General features: G+C 34.3%; 1 protein-coding gene across 1 annotated transcript in view; it reads right to left on the bottom strand.

The window, feature by feature from the left end:
* Nucleotides 1-11,941, bottom strand: part of LOC106461621 (epidermal growth factor-like protein 7) — a 63,945-nt gene extending 52,004 nt beyond the window's left edge. Inside the window, exons 1-2 of the mRNA XM_022388623.1 lie at nt 11,537-11,941; nt 1,046-1,350 (exon numbers count right to left, since the gene is read on the bottom strand). Coding sequence (XP_022244331.1) covers nt 1,046-1,263 — 218 coding nt within the window. The 5' untranslated portion in view covers nt 1,264-1,350; nt 11,537-11,941. The remainder of the gene's footprint in view (nt 1-1,045; nt 1,351-11,536) is intronic.
* Between the last annotated feature and the right edge of the window lie 3,364 nt (nt 11,942-15,305).

Here is a 15,305-nt window from a genome sequence, read left to right as displayed (position 1 = left end):
CCATTATTAGTCTCAAAGTGGGTTCCTCGTAATCGAATTTGAAATCCAAACATTGTATTTGTGTTAAGTCTGTTATTAGAAAAATTGTTCATTCTGTGTTCACTTTCTATACCGTCTCGATATATTTCATTCAACATCACGACTCAGTTCTTAAGAGATGTGACATCATTTCATAATCAGTATCTTGACCGAATATTTTGTAATTAGACGGACCTATTCAAAGGTTAACTCCATAATACCTGAATATATCCCAATGGGCTATATAGAAAGGAAATTTAAAAGCCTAAGCTAACTCCAAAGAGTATTTTTTTATCAAACAGCTGGTCTGTGAAAGTTTCTTTAAAAGAGTTGCCTCTACTGGTTATATAATTTTTGTATTTATGATAAACGTGTCAATAGTAATGCACACAATTTAACAGTCTAAGAAAACACTCACGATACTGTATGAGCCAACGCAAGATCAAAATACTCCAATCTGAAATGGGCAAATAAATGACTAACTTCCTCAAAAGACACATTTAAATGTAGAAACGTAATAAACGTTTATCAAAATAGTTCATAGTTTAGCTGACTAAACATTAACGAACGTGTTGAAAGTAAAAGAAGAGACATATAAAACAAGGTGAAATAAATATTTGATAACTTAAACGAGTAGCAAAGGAGAGGATTAAGCTAGCTCTCTTGTTAGTGATGACGTCAAGAAAACAGTGAATAAATGAAAAGAATGACGTGAACGAAAGAAAAACACAATGATATAAATATCATATATTAAATCATAAAGGTTGTCGAGAAGTAAATGATTACTAGTTACACGAGTAAAAAAGTACTTGGTAAATGAAACAAGCTACGAGGAAAAAGTAAGTGAGCGAAAGAAACGAACTTCCAACATAGTGTTTAATAGTAGAATAAACGAGAGAAACAGGTATAATTAAAAAAAGGTAGATTAATTAAACAACATAGAATTATTGTAGCTAAGGAAGTTGTATAGTGAACGAATAATGGGATATTGCTATCGATATTAACTAAAAAAAAATAATTTTCTTACCCTGGGCGACGTCGATGATGACTGTAGAACTTTGAGTCACGTGCTGCCAGAGATGTTTGAGCTTCACGTGTTTTTTCTAGTGCTTCTCTGTAAGACACTAATGAGTTGGTTCGTGCTTTTAATCGTAGAGGTAATGTCGACAGCAGCAACAGCGATACAACAAGAATGAGATTTTTTCCAGGCCAGTTCCCAGGCTTCATCATATTGCTAATTGTCATCTGCTTGATGGAACAGTCACAAAAAGAAACTTAGATTCGTGATTGGAGTCTAATATAGTTTCATCCTGTTCATGTACTAGGACCAATCTACAAGAAGAAAAGAGTCAGAGGATTTATAGGCAACATCCTGCTATGTAGTTCTACTTAACGTCGGATGCGAGTCACTGTATGGTGTAGCATTATACACCGTATATTGTGTTGACTAGTAAAACTTCTTTTTTTTTTATTTTTACTCCTGCACTTCAAAACATGGGAGAAGAGTCATAATGTGTCAGTGGTTTATCACTCAAGAGCAGTTCACAAGCGCCTGCGTAAGGTCAAAGCTGGTAAATTCTGTTTTTCCGTTTATGGCCTTCTATATCTATCTACTTAATCCAATTTCATTTCTAACCACTTTGTTAATGTCGTCATCAACATGAACGATTAAAAACACGGTGCTTTCTACGACAACAGATTTTCATGTTTGAATTACTTCAACTAAACTGCTAGTGAGCTTTATATGGTTATTTAGTTGTCAACATAAAAATTGGGAAACTTTGCAACGAGGTAATTTTATAAAACGTTTCCATAACTTTAACACTCTAATTGTATCTGCAACTAATAATAGTTTAATGGGATCTTACAATAATTTCTTGCAATACTTTAACTCAATAATATCTCATTATTATGTGTTAATAGCAAAATGGAAATCTAAAGTGATGCTAACGACGGTCATTTTTATAAAGCAATTTTTGAAACAAAAAATTGGGAACTTGAACATTAATTTCTTCTCCTCATTTTCTTTAATGAATTATTGTTTCATTTATGAAAATAGTTGTACATTTAATCTGATATAGCCATGTTAATTTTCGTCAACTAAACAAACATGAATTTGAATCTGTTCGAATCGAGCCCAAAATTTTATCTGTTAGCCATAGTGATGACTCGCTCAAATTAAAATAACCTTTTTTTGTAGGAAGTTCGTTAAAATCCTGCAGCCAGTTGTGACCTAATGGTAATTTTGGGCAAGGTCGCGTTGTATATATATATGACATTCAGTTTCTTTATCTGCTTCGAAAGAGCTAAACACAGACTTTGTAGTGGCAAGTGCTGTTTGCTGCCTGCTTTCTCACTAGTCAATAGAACAAAATTAGACACAGCTATACTTGAATCTCAAGAGTCACTAATATGGCCGTTAAGCCCACGTATGCACAAGTCATTGTTCTGGTTGTAAATAGTTCCATTGTTTACTAAACAATAACAATAAAATAACCAGAAAGCACAACATTTTAAAACCACGTGGACTCAAAAAAGTAGATAAATCACAATCTAAGCAACTAGATAATCCGAGCGCTTTCGCTATTCAAAACATTCGTGTTATCGCGTTTTTGATTTAATAATAAGATAATTAACTCATTCATGATTATGTTTTTCCGTATATTTTAGCAAGAGTGGTAATTAAAAATACAACTTGCTGACTGGAAAAGCAATGGCTTCGTAGCGATTTACTCCTTGTTGTTATTAAGTTCCATGTTAGTGAAATACATTTAATCATAACATAAGAAAATGCTATAAACGCTAACCGTAGCTAGCGAAACAAACGAACATTGTATTCTGTGTTCCTACATAAAGATAAATACTTATATAAATATAGAATTCCTATATCTGAATGAAATATACTGAACAGCTGGAGAAATCAAATGTCTATCTGGGCTTATTATATCTAAGTTTAGATTCAAACATACTAGTATATCCATCTTGTTATGTTAAACTGATGCTGTTATGATGACAAAAGTAACACTAAATTCCAGCAACAATTAACTTCTCACAAAACCACTTTAAGACGTTTATGTCTGGAACATTGTTTCCTTAAGCCTACGCCATATATATATATTACCGATTTTATTAAGATTATATCTAGAAAATGTGGTCAATGACACTGATATAAATTTTGTGTCAATTCATGACCCGTTTTATACTATATGGATCAGATGGACTCTTGAATTTTTTTTTCTTTACGTTAGTGTGACCAATGCTCAGATATGAACGAACACGTTTTTAGAGATTTTAAGTGGCTAGAGATCCAAAGAAAGACTTTGTAGAATTGACTATCCTAGTCTTGTGAATGACATCATAGTCTTTACAGGTTTCACAAATTAACTGACCTACTCCTGACGATAAAATCAGACTTGTTAGGGTTCAGTAAACTAACTGTCCTACTCCTGAGAACGACATCAGACTCACTATGGGTTCATTTCTACTCCAGAAAGTAACATCAGATTCGATATGGGTTAGTAAACTGAATCCCCTACTCCTGAAAGTGACATAAGACTCTTTATGGGTTTAGCAAGCTGACTGTCCTAGACCTGAAGATGATATAAAACACTATCTTGGTTTAAGAAACTGACTGCTCTACTCCTGAAGGTAATATAAAACTTTATACGAGTTTAACAAACTGACTGCCCTACTCCTGAAGATGACATAAAACTCTATATGGGTTTAACAAACTGACTGCCCTACTCCTGAAGATGACATAAAACGCTATATGGGTTTAACAAACTTACTGCCCTACTCCTGAAGATGACACCATACTATTTAAAGGATCAGCAAACTTAGTGTTCTACTCTTGAAATTGAATCAGAATCTTTATGGGTATAAGAAACTGGCTGCCCTCCTCCAGAATGTGGCATAAGACTATTTATGGGTTCAGCAACTGACTATTGGCGATAACGTCAGAAAAGTTTCAGCTTACTAAAAAAGTTATAAAAAATATTTCTAGAAACCTTCATTCAGTATGAATTTGACTTTCAGAATAAAGTACTTAATCTTAAATTTGTTTTTTTCATTGTAGTGACGGGGAAGGCTGGTTCTGTGACTGTAAAGTCTGCCCTATTCATGAAAATGACATAAAACTCTTAATGGGTTTAGCAAACTGACACCTCTACCTCTGAGTCAATGTAGAGGGAAATTATTTTCTTACCTCCTACCTCTTCTGAAATACAGTATCAACGTTAACATTGCGATATTGCTGTTGGAAGTTAACCTAAAATATATTATTGTGTATTAAGAAACTTTAACGATGCTAATGTTAACACGGGAAGAGTACAAACTAGGAAAACATATCAGCAAATTTCAGAAAATAAACGCATATAAATGGATAAGCAGAACTGAGATATCGAATGTTATACAAATCTTGAAAATATAGTGCAATAAAGATAAACGCAGACTCAATTACAAGGCTTGAACAAATTAATAAATACGGTTTACAGACTCTACTTTCAACTTAGTTCTGGCTAGATCAAGCGTTATTTTGCTAAACACCAGCATATGTAGAATTTCATTCAATATAAACACGGGCGCTATATATACATATATATATATATATTGCATTTTTTACATATTTACTTCGTATTTGCATAGCACAGCTGAGAAACTAATGTGTTGACAATCTTAATTTGACGTTTAGATATCCAATGACTGGGTGTATCTGAATTATTGATAAAGTAACCAGTCTTCTTTAAATATACTTTTATTAGCTGTTGAAAAGCTTACTTACTCTCGAGTTGGGTACTGCATACAGGCTCTTCTTGTATTCCACCCGCGTTTTCTTTTTTTTAGGTTTACTGCTATGTGAAGATTTGTGTCTTGCCTACGTGAACATAAATCGTGCGAGAAACATATCACGCGCTCGCTTTAGGAGTGGCGATTTATTCTTCCCTAGCCTACTTACTCTTTTGATCTTGTATAGTGAACAGAAGCGCGTAGAGATCAAGCATGGTGTATTGTTGAAAGAGTATATACAAACGTGTGTTATCTTACACGATAAAATTAATTTGACCAATCCACAAATTCCTCAACAAAACAACCCAAGATATTGTTTATTTGTAATTAAGCACAAAGCTACACAATGGGCTATCTGTGCTCTGCCCACCACGGGTATCGAAACCCGGATTCTAGCGTTGTAAGTCCGCCGACATACCGCTGTGCTACTGGGGAGCAACCAAAGATAAAGTTATACAACAGCATTGACATAAAAACATCTGAACCAAAAAAACTAAGTTAAGGAAAATCGGCTTGTCAGCTTGAATTTCGTAAGGCTGAAATTTTGTCTTTAATGTGGGTTCTATACCAACATATAATCTTTCGTATCTCTCCTTAGGCCTAAAGAACACGTGGTCTAATTTGCAGTAGTCAAAGTAAACTTATTTCTATCTAAAGTTGCATCCTAACTCATTTGTATTGCTTACATAGGATATTTATTTAGTTATCAAAGAAACGTAACAAAATATAGATGTTTAGAATTAACTGAATCATTATTAAGACCGATACTGTAACTATACCAAGTCATTTCAAACGAAAATTATAATTTTACAATTCACTGTCAGAAAAAGCATTACTTTTTTGGTTCTAAAATATATATGCTATGTAATACTCCACGTGTCTCGTTGAACGACGTTCGGTTGCAATTAAAATTGAATTCCACTACCTTTCTGCATATAATGATATTTTAGGTTAATACAGAAACATAAACGTATATATATATATATATATATATAAACTTTATTAATTAACCTTACAGCCTTTTTCTAGCCAAATAAAAATCACAAAGTAAGTATAATGATTATGAAAATAAAAATTTTGAGACGCGTACTGATACAGTCATTTAATCTCAGTCGTAATCTCACAGGATATTGAAAATTTTTCTTTCAACTGCCATGCGGTAGTGAAAGTCATCCGTTGAGGGTTCTCTCCACCTCTTACGATCCAGCTGGAGTGTGTTTCCGTTGTCTTTGAAAAGGATTTCCTGTTTTGGTGCACTTGTTACTAAACGGTGTGAAGAAACATTCTGGGAAACATTGCGGCAAAGGACAGAACAATGAGAGTGCTATATTTTGTTACCCCCAGTTATAATCAGATATTACAGTTCAACCAGTCATGATATAATGGGAACTAATATATATTCCAGCTACTTGTGAACCAGCACGGTTACGGCGAAGAGTGTACACACGTTATCAAAATATATCTTCTACAGTTAGATATTCTTGTAATAACACAATATGTTTGTTTTTTTCTAAATCAATTTATTCAAAACATTTGAAATACTTAGATAATTATAAATCCATTGTTTGTTGTTTGTTTGTTTTTTGGAGACTAACCACTTGAAATTCAGAACTTTTGTTAACTCAGTATTCAAGGAAGTTATCATCCAACTAACAGTCCCCTCGTGCGTCAACCGTAATTTTACGAACTTACAGTGCTTTATCCGCGGTTCGATTTCTCGCTATGGGCACAGCGCAGATAGCCCATTGTTTAGCTAAAACAACAACTAATTGTTCTCCGGTGGCTCATCTATAAGTCTAAGGGCGTATAATGCTAAACATCGAGTTTCAATACTGTCGATGCGCACAGCACCGACAATTATTATGTAGCTTTGCGCCGAACAACAAACTAACAAACAAAAACCAACTAATACTGTAAAGTTAATTTTAAACACAATATGGGAAATGTTATATTGTTTGTATGCATATGAACATTATTAATAACAATGCAATAATAGCTTAGTAAGTTAGATCTTATAAAGGGTTTTTGAGCCAGTGTGATATGATTTTGCACACATTTTCTATTGTATTGAGCAATATCTGTTGAAGCTATTTTCTCCATAGCTATTAATTATAATATACAACAGCTATTAATAAAAATTTTACGTTATTAATTGATCCAAGGGTTTACAGCTTACGAGTTATTTACCATAAGTTGGTACTTTATTGACGTATCAGTGCCCTCCAGTGGCACAGCGGTATGTCTGCAGACTTATAACGCTGAATCCGGGCTTCGATACCAGTGGTGGGCAGAATACAGATGGCCCATTGTGTAGCTTTGTGATTAATTACAAACAAACAGACGTACCAGTTATTTTCTATGTCCTATGTATTTAGCTAAGAGCTTCTGATGAAGTTTTCTGAAATAACTGGACAGTGAATCCAAGGGTCTTACGTCCCATTGACGCAGAAATACGTTTTGTACTTTGGTATTATAAGAGCGATGATGAAATTCACTATTTGATTAGATGATAGATGGTGGTAGATGTTGGTTAGATAATAGTTGGTGGTAGATGCTGGTTAGATAATAGTTGGTGGTAGATGCTGGTTAGATAATAGTTGGTGGTAGATGTTGGTTAGATAATAGTTGGTGGTAGATATTGGTTAGATAATAGGTGGTGGTAGATGTTGGTTAGATAATAGTTGGTGGTAGATATTAGTTAGATAATAGTTGGTGGTAGATATTGGCTAGATTATAGTTGGTGATAGATGTTGGTTAGATAATAGTTGGTGGTAGATATTGGCTAGATAATAGTTGGTGATAGATGTTGGTTAGATAATAGTTGGTGGTAGATATTGGTTAGATAATAGGTGGTGGTAGATATTGGCTAGATTATAGTTGGTGGTAGATGTTGGTTAGATAATAGTTGGTGGTAGATATTGGCTAGATAATAGTTGGTGGTAGATGTTGTAGAGTATCTGTCTTCCTTCTAGTTTATCGTTTCAAAATTGTGGGCATCTATAAGAAAACAACCTTTTGTAGCTTCGCACAAAAATACCGAACATATTTAAATTAGCATCAGTCTTCTTCCATTCTAATAATTTACATCTAATGATTTGTTCACACCATTTGGTCTAATGATAGCATCTAATGAAGACTTTCCATCATTTCTTAGGCTCATTATTTTCCTATGATAAAATATTTCCTTTTGTTTTTGATAATCTATATACAAAATTCTTGCTGTCAGTATCAACACCAAAGATGTACATCTCTCATAATTCACTCCTTGTATTTGTATTTCGCATTTGTGGCAAAGCTAAGTTATCTGTCTGTCGTCATCCCGAATTTTGGAATACTGATCAGATGGATGGCAGGCAGTCAGCAGCACCATACCACCTACATTCCACTCTAAAGGATTGACTATCACTGTTCTGAAGCATCAATCGTGGCATCTCGCGCTGATTCGAGCCCTGTTCTCCAGTTTCGAAATTTAGAGCACTATCATTGAGCCAACCAGTGGTCAATTCATTCCTAAGTTGCTTGTTGTACTATCAGTGTGTATTATCAGTTGGGATACGATTATCATAAGTACGGTAGTACTTATGGCAGGAATGGGTGAAATGTGCAATACAAATTAAAATCTCAAACACACCACAAACAGCATATAAACAAAACTTTATGAACATTTTACACACACTGTTGAGTAGTAAAAAACCAACTGTAGAGTAAAAAGCCATCAAAGTACTCAAGAAAGTCGGTAGGGTAAAAACAAAAATTTCCGAAAAACACAAATATTTCAGTCTGACTATCTGACTGACTGACTAACGTTGTTGAAAAGGCATAACTCTCTTCTGCTTTCACCTTATGCATATTTAAATGTACATGATCGAATTACGTTATCTTGGCTAAAAGCGTCTTTCTTAGTTTTGTTTATAGCTTTGGTAATAACAGTAATCATTTTGCGACACTACTAATGAGCTAATAATACAATAGTAGCTATATTCTATTATTACAAGCACGCTCTGTGAGTTGCCGAGTAATAACCCGATTGCTTATGCACACGCGCAACGTGATAAGCCTACAGCTATATTAGCTATATAAAGAAACGTGGACTGCATAGATTCTCTAGATTTAGGTTCTAACTATGATCTAATAATTGAAAGCAAAATTTCAAGTTCTATACATCTGACTCGAAGGCTCTGTGTTGGACAAAGCAATTTTATCATAGCAGTCAGTGCCTAAGACGTGAGTACGAACGCTACTACTACTACCGAAGTCTGACACGGCTTTGCTCGAGTGTTCTGGAGTGAAATCAAGAACGATAAGTTGTATAACTTACTTTTGCATTATTTTCAAACTAAATGTGACCTATTGACATCTAAGGTTGTACTTTAAACAGTGCAATTTTAAAAACATGCCTTTCAAAGAAACAAAAGAGAGAAAAGGAAAAAAACTCTTATGTTAATAATCCTTGAAAAGTCTTTGTCCCAGGGAAGAGAGCATTACTGCAAGAATAGAGACAAGTTTAGAAATAGTAATGCTGAATATGCAAAACAAGCCTTAGTCATTAATACAGCCAAAAAAAAAAAGGTTGCCACCGTGGCTATATGGATGAAAAGCTATAGTAAAGATATCAGGAAGAGCCAAGAAATATCGAGAGATGGCTCTAAGAAAAGCTACGAGAAGGATAGGCCTAGATCTAGTCACTCTCGAGACTTAGTACTAAAAACGATATGAGACAAGTATATAAATTTGTAAATAAAAATATCAGAAAGTAGAAATGGGAGCACCAAAAAGCTAGGAAACAAAGTAGGAATGGGCGAGATAACATTCCAACACTTTGTGATTTTTTATACGTGCAACCTCAAAGTGTTCTGCCCTTTCCTACTTCATGTTTTACTTTGAACTTTAATCCAATTAAAGACTTGAATGGAGTTTTATCAGTAGCTGATCCTTTCTAAATACTCAACAAATTTTAAAATTTAAAAAATCAGCGGTTTGATACTATTGTTTCGGCCAGAAATCGGCAGAACGATGGCCACACCCACTTTGAGGTTGTACCATATCAAAAATAACCAAGTGCTGTAAAGTTACCCGCCCATTCCTACCTTGTTTCCTTAGTTTTTGGTGCTCCCATTCTCCTTTCCTAAGTTATTTATTTAATTTTTTTTACACTTGTTATATTTAAGTTATTTGTTATTGTACTAAGCTTATCATTAAAGCTCATGATTTTTTAATAAATATATTTTATTCAAAACTGATATAAGCCCGATTAAATAACTTGCGTCAGACTTCGAGCTAATACACTGCAACTGTTTGCAGCAATGTCGATTATAGAACTTCTATTGTTCTCATATAAACTGATTAACTAAACCGGAATGGCAGTACGTATATTATCTCGTAAGGTAAAGTCTAAATACAGATGATGAATTATTCATTTACAAACAACTGATTCACTGCATACAGTCTGACTTAATTTATCAACGCTTAAAAGCGCGATACTATAGTAAAAAATTTGCGTCTGATTAGTCAACGCTCATTTTGTCAAGCCTGGTCATTATCTCAAGGACATTTATAGTTAAACATTCCGTCTAAACCTGTTTATTATGCCAATCGCTATGATCTAGTGAAACGAAAGTAACACTGTCATAAATGTTGTTATGAAACAAACAAAAATTTGGGGTTTAGTGGTATGACTATTTAGTAGCGTTTTATTACTATGTTTGGCTGTGCTGCACATTATTTTAACAAAGAATCTCCTCTCTCGGTGGCTTAGTGGTAAGTTTGAGGGCTTACAACGCTAAAAATCGGGTTTCAATTTGCAATGGAAAGAGCACAGATAGCTCATTTGTGTAGATTTGTGCTTAAAAGCAAACAAACTTAACAAGGAGATACAGTGTATGTATAACGCAATTTTACATAAGCATATTTATTAGAAGACGTTTTATGGCCATAATGCCCCCACCCCCATTGGCACAGCGGTATGTCTGCGCACTTACAACGCTAGAAACCTGGTTTCGATGCACGTAGTGTGCAGAGTACAGATAGCCCATTGTGTAGCTTTGTGCTTAACTTCAAACAAAACAATGGCCATAATCTACATTAAATCGTAGAATCATTTCCACACAATGTTGAAGGTTCCATGACACAGAATCACTTCCCAAAATACATTGACAATTAACAGTGACGCAGAAGTATAACGACTTATATATTTGCTGATGAAGTCTTTCCCCAAAAATATTTTTCTTAGTTTTATATATATATAAATTATATACATAATTTCCTTATATATATAAATATATATATAATATATTTAACAAGATACTAAGTAATTTCACAAAAGGACTCATTCACACAACATATTGTAATGATCCAATTGGAAATGACTAATACAATATGTGGTAGTAGGAAATAATTTTATCATTATTTGAGCTATATTCATATATATATATATATATATATATATAACGAATAATCGAATATGGCCCAAAAGTTGATTACTCGTATATAATTCATGAAATCTGTATATAAGATATATATCTGTTCACATAACATTTCGAGATGATATTAGTATTTATACCCCTTTTAGATATCAATTTGAAGTATAAATCAAATATATTCTAACTGAATAAATTTGACAGTTTCCAAAATAAATATTATCTCTAACTGTAATCCCAAAACAGAAAATAGTCACAGAAAACGATTAACAAAACTAAATATAATATACTTATCTACAAAGAATAAAAATTCTCACCTTGTGTAATTGGAGCTTCAATTTTTTTTTTTTTTCATGTATACATTATTTTGAATTATAAACAATTTGCGAAGGTAAGAACAGCTCTAAACAAACAATTACTTGTGTTGATCTTTAAAAGTTATTGGTTATTAAAGCAATGGAGAAACAACTTCTCGCTTCTTCGCTGAGACGCTAAGTAGACGCACTGGACATCGCTTATCGTATACTGTTATCCCGGTAAACGTGATGGATATATAGAAATTGACTTACACAACTTACGAGTAGCACGTGGCTCCAGCCTGAACGTCACTTTAATATTGACAGAGTGTTTAAGTGACTTGAGGCAGGTATGCTACAAATCATAAGCTCTAACCCTAGCGGCCCCTCAGTGGTACAGCGGTATGTCTGTGGGCTTACAGCGCTAGAAACCGAGTTTCGTTACCCGTGGGGAGCAGAGCACAGATAGTCCATTGTGCAGCTTTATGCTTAACTTCAAATAAACAAACAAACTAACCCTAGCGACACTCTCTTTGGTCCTGCCGATACATATCAATTGTAATTATTAATATTGTAGTTTGTAAAGGGGCATAATAAGTTAAATTTATTTTTGTGCAATTTGACTAAGAGTGAGATATGTTTTGTAATGTCTTTCATACGTGTGTGTTAACTTACATTTCTCTGTTTTTTTGTTCAGTATATCCCATTACGATTACATAGTTTTCATAGTTTTATTCTGGAAACAGTTTATTGCTGTACATTTTACAAACTATGTCGTCTTTTCCTGTCATACAAATAATTCTTGAATATTATATTTCTAATTATATATTATAATTTAGATCAAGTTTGTTTGTTTGTTATGGATTTCGCGCAAAGCTACACGAGGGCTATCTGCGCTAGTCGTCCCTAATTTAACAGAGTAGGACTAGAGAGAAGGCAGCTAATCATCACCACCCACCGCCAACTCTTCGGTTACGCTTTTACCATTGAATAGTGGGATTGACCGACACATTATAACGCCCCAACGGCTGAAAGGACGAGCATGTTTGGTGTAACGGGGATTCGAATCCGCGACCCACAGATTGTGAGTGGAGCGCCTTAACCAACTGGCCATGCTGGGCGAATTTGGATCAAGATGCAGTGCTTATTTTGGTTAAAAAAACTCAGTTTTTCTTAGACTAAACAATAACACTAGGCCTACAATAAAGCACAGAAAATGCTTTAGTAAATTCCACAAAGAAACATATTTTTGCAAGAGATAATTTTTAGAGGATTTATAGAAGAAATTTCAATGGAAGATGGGCACTATTATCTATAGAAGAGTGGTGAGTTATGCCTGTTCTAGAATTTTCCAGACGTTGTTTTAGTAAGGCAGACTGCTGTTTAGTCAGAGGTTAATCAAAGAGTGAAGAGATTCATTTACTTCTGCGTAAACAGGTTATAGTCCTAGAGCTAGATAATATTTATTCACTCCAGAGCGCAAAAGGTCTGAGGGCTGTTTAAAAAGTACAAAATGTTCGTAGAATTCAGATATAATTCTCTTAGGAGCCTTAGGAGCGCAATAACTTTTTTCTTATTGATTAGCAACTGACTTCATTAAGTACTGTTCTGCCTTTGAATCCTACTGCACAGAAATACCATGGTTCACAACAGCGTAACAATAATATCAGCGAGGAAACCTTTATAACAGCAACAATTAATATATAGTTTTAATTAATTAGTTTTATTAGTTAATAAAACCAATCAGTAAGTATCATAACTGATAATTGTTGAGTAGTTTAAAATATATTTTTTTACAGTCACGCGTAAAATCATAATCTAAATCGTGATTTGAGATTTATCGCAAGACTTCTCAAGCATGTATTGATAGAATAAGCTCGAGAGTTAAGTATCATGATGAATGAAATGATTCTCTAAATATTATATATTTTAGTCAAGTTTCAGTGAGAGTCAAGACCACGTATTTCTTCATTGTGAGTTTTATTACTTTCCAGCTCTCTGTCAGAGTTTCCATTCACTTGCTAACAAATAAACAGTGAAACGCCAAGGAACCAATTTGTCATGCAAGTGCCCTATTGCGAAACAGAGACTTTATCGTCTAGACCAAACGTAAAGAGTTATTGAATATTGACAAATTTCAACACTGATTCCACATCATCGAATCGCTTGATATTCTTCATAAATACACTTTTGTAAGGGGCGTGAAGATTGAATCAACAATTCTCAGTATGTCAAGTGACTAATTTTCTGTTGTATGTTGCAGTAACTGATCAAACAAATTTTAATATTGTTTTCTCTAATACACAGTACAACAGATTGACTGAAAACAGTGTCACTAAAATCTAAGTAGCTATCATCATAGTAGAAAACTGACATCTGGCACATGTTCCACAGTTTTATGTTGGCTTCTTGTTATTAACATACAAGGCTTTCTCATCATCATTATTTTATACTTAATTGACATGTTTGATTTATGATCGCAATGCCCCCTATTAGATTCGTTTCTCCAATATTCCAAGAATTTTAGCTAAAGACATTTTAATATTGTAGTTGGAAAAAAACGTATGAAATCCTCTGGATTTCATCTTATTTGGGCCTAGAATTGTGAAGGCAACTATATCCGTTGAATCGTACAAGAATCGATCCCAGTTTTCAAGAACGTAACATTTGTAAGTAGAATGATAAACTATTTTTCTTATTCTTTCCGTCAAATAAGAAATATTTATCAAGAATGATTCTTGAAATTATTGAAAACTGGCAGCTATTTTAAAGTTTAGTTGTTTGTTACCTGTGCCTTTGCAAACTTATTCATTGTACTGTCCATGTGTGAATTGTCACTGATGATGATGAGGAGCGCAGTCTACAGTTATTTCCCTGATGATAACAGATGAAAATATTGGTGAATATAGTTTTCACGTTTATCCAAATGATGCTCATTGTGATCAAGATTCAATGCTTAGGCTGCAAGAGAAAACATAAATGTAGTGATATTTTGACTTTTAAACCAATACTAGACAATGGAATGTATTGGACTGATGTGTTTTCCTTGTCCTTATCAATCTCCCCTCCCCCTAATGGCACAGCAGTATGTCCGCGGACTTACAACGCTAGAAACCGGGTTTCAGTACAGAGCACAGATAGCCCATTGTGTAGCTTTGCGCTTAACGACAAATTATCAATCAACCTTACCAATTTAGCTCAAAATGCAGTGTTATGGAGCTAAATGTTCAGCAACAATGTTTGAGTACCCTTTGATCTTATTCTTCGCTTTATGTGAATCAGAAAACCCAGACCATTGTCTCCAGCAACTCATAGTTTCACAACATAGGATCAGTCGCAAGTGCCTCGAGTAGTTTTCACCATATTTTTACCATACAATTACTACAGAAAACATTTAAGCACTTCACATGTTTACTATTGTTCAATATCTGTAATTTATGAGTTAGCAATGCTCACGTTTTGGTTAGCTTCCTTGAAAAGTGGTTTTTGGACTGGCATCGCCTCCTATATGGTAATTGTGAACTAATCATTATTTACTATGGTTGGTATCCTGACCACTGGAACATAGTCTGACGTTTGTGGAACCTTACAGACCTGTTTAATATGTTTTACTTTTGTCAATAGCCACTGGTTAATAGCTTTAACTTCCTCTTGCGGCAGATACATTCCATTTTTATTACTGCGATGGTAAAGACCCAGCATGGCCAGGTGGTTAGGAGGCGTTCGACTCGCAATCTGAGGGTCGCGGGTTCGAATCCCCGTCACACCAAACATGCTCGCCCATTCAGCC

The sequence above is a fragment of the Limulus polyphemus genome, unplaced genomic scaffold, assembly GCF_000517525.1.
Source record: "Limulus polyphemus unplaced genomic scaffold, Limulus_polyphemus-2.1.2 Scaffold999, whole genome shotgun sequence".
Classification (NCBI taxonomy): Eukaryota; Metazoa; Arthropoda; class Merostomata; order Xiphosura; family Limulidae; genus Limulus; species Limulus polyphemus.
The sequence above is the reverse complement of the archived record's forward strand: the minus strand, read 5'-3'. Positions and strand labels throughout refer to the sequence as shown.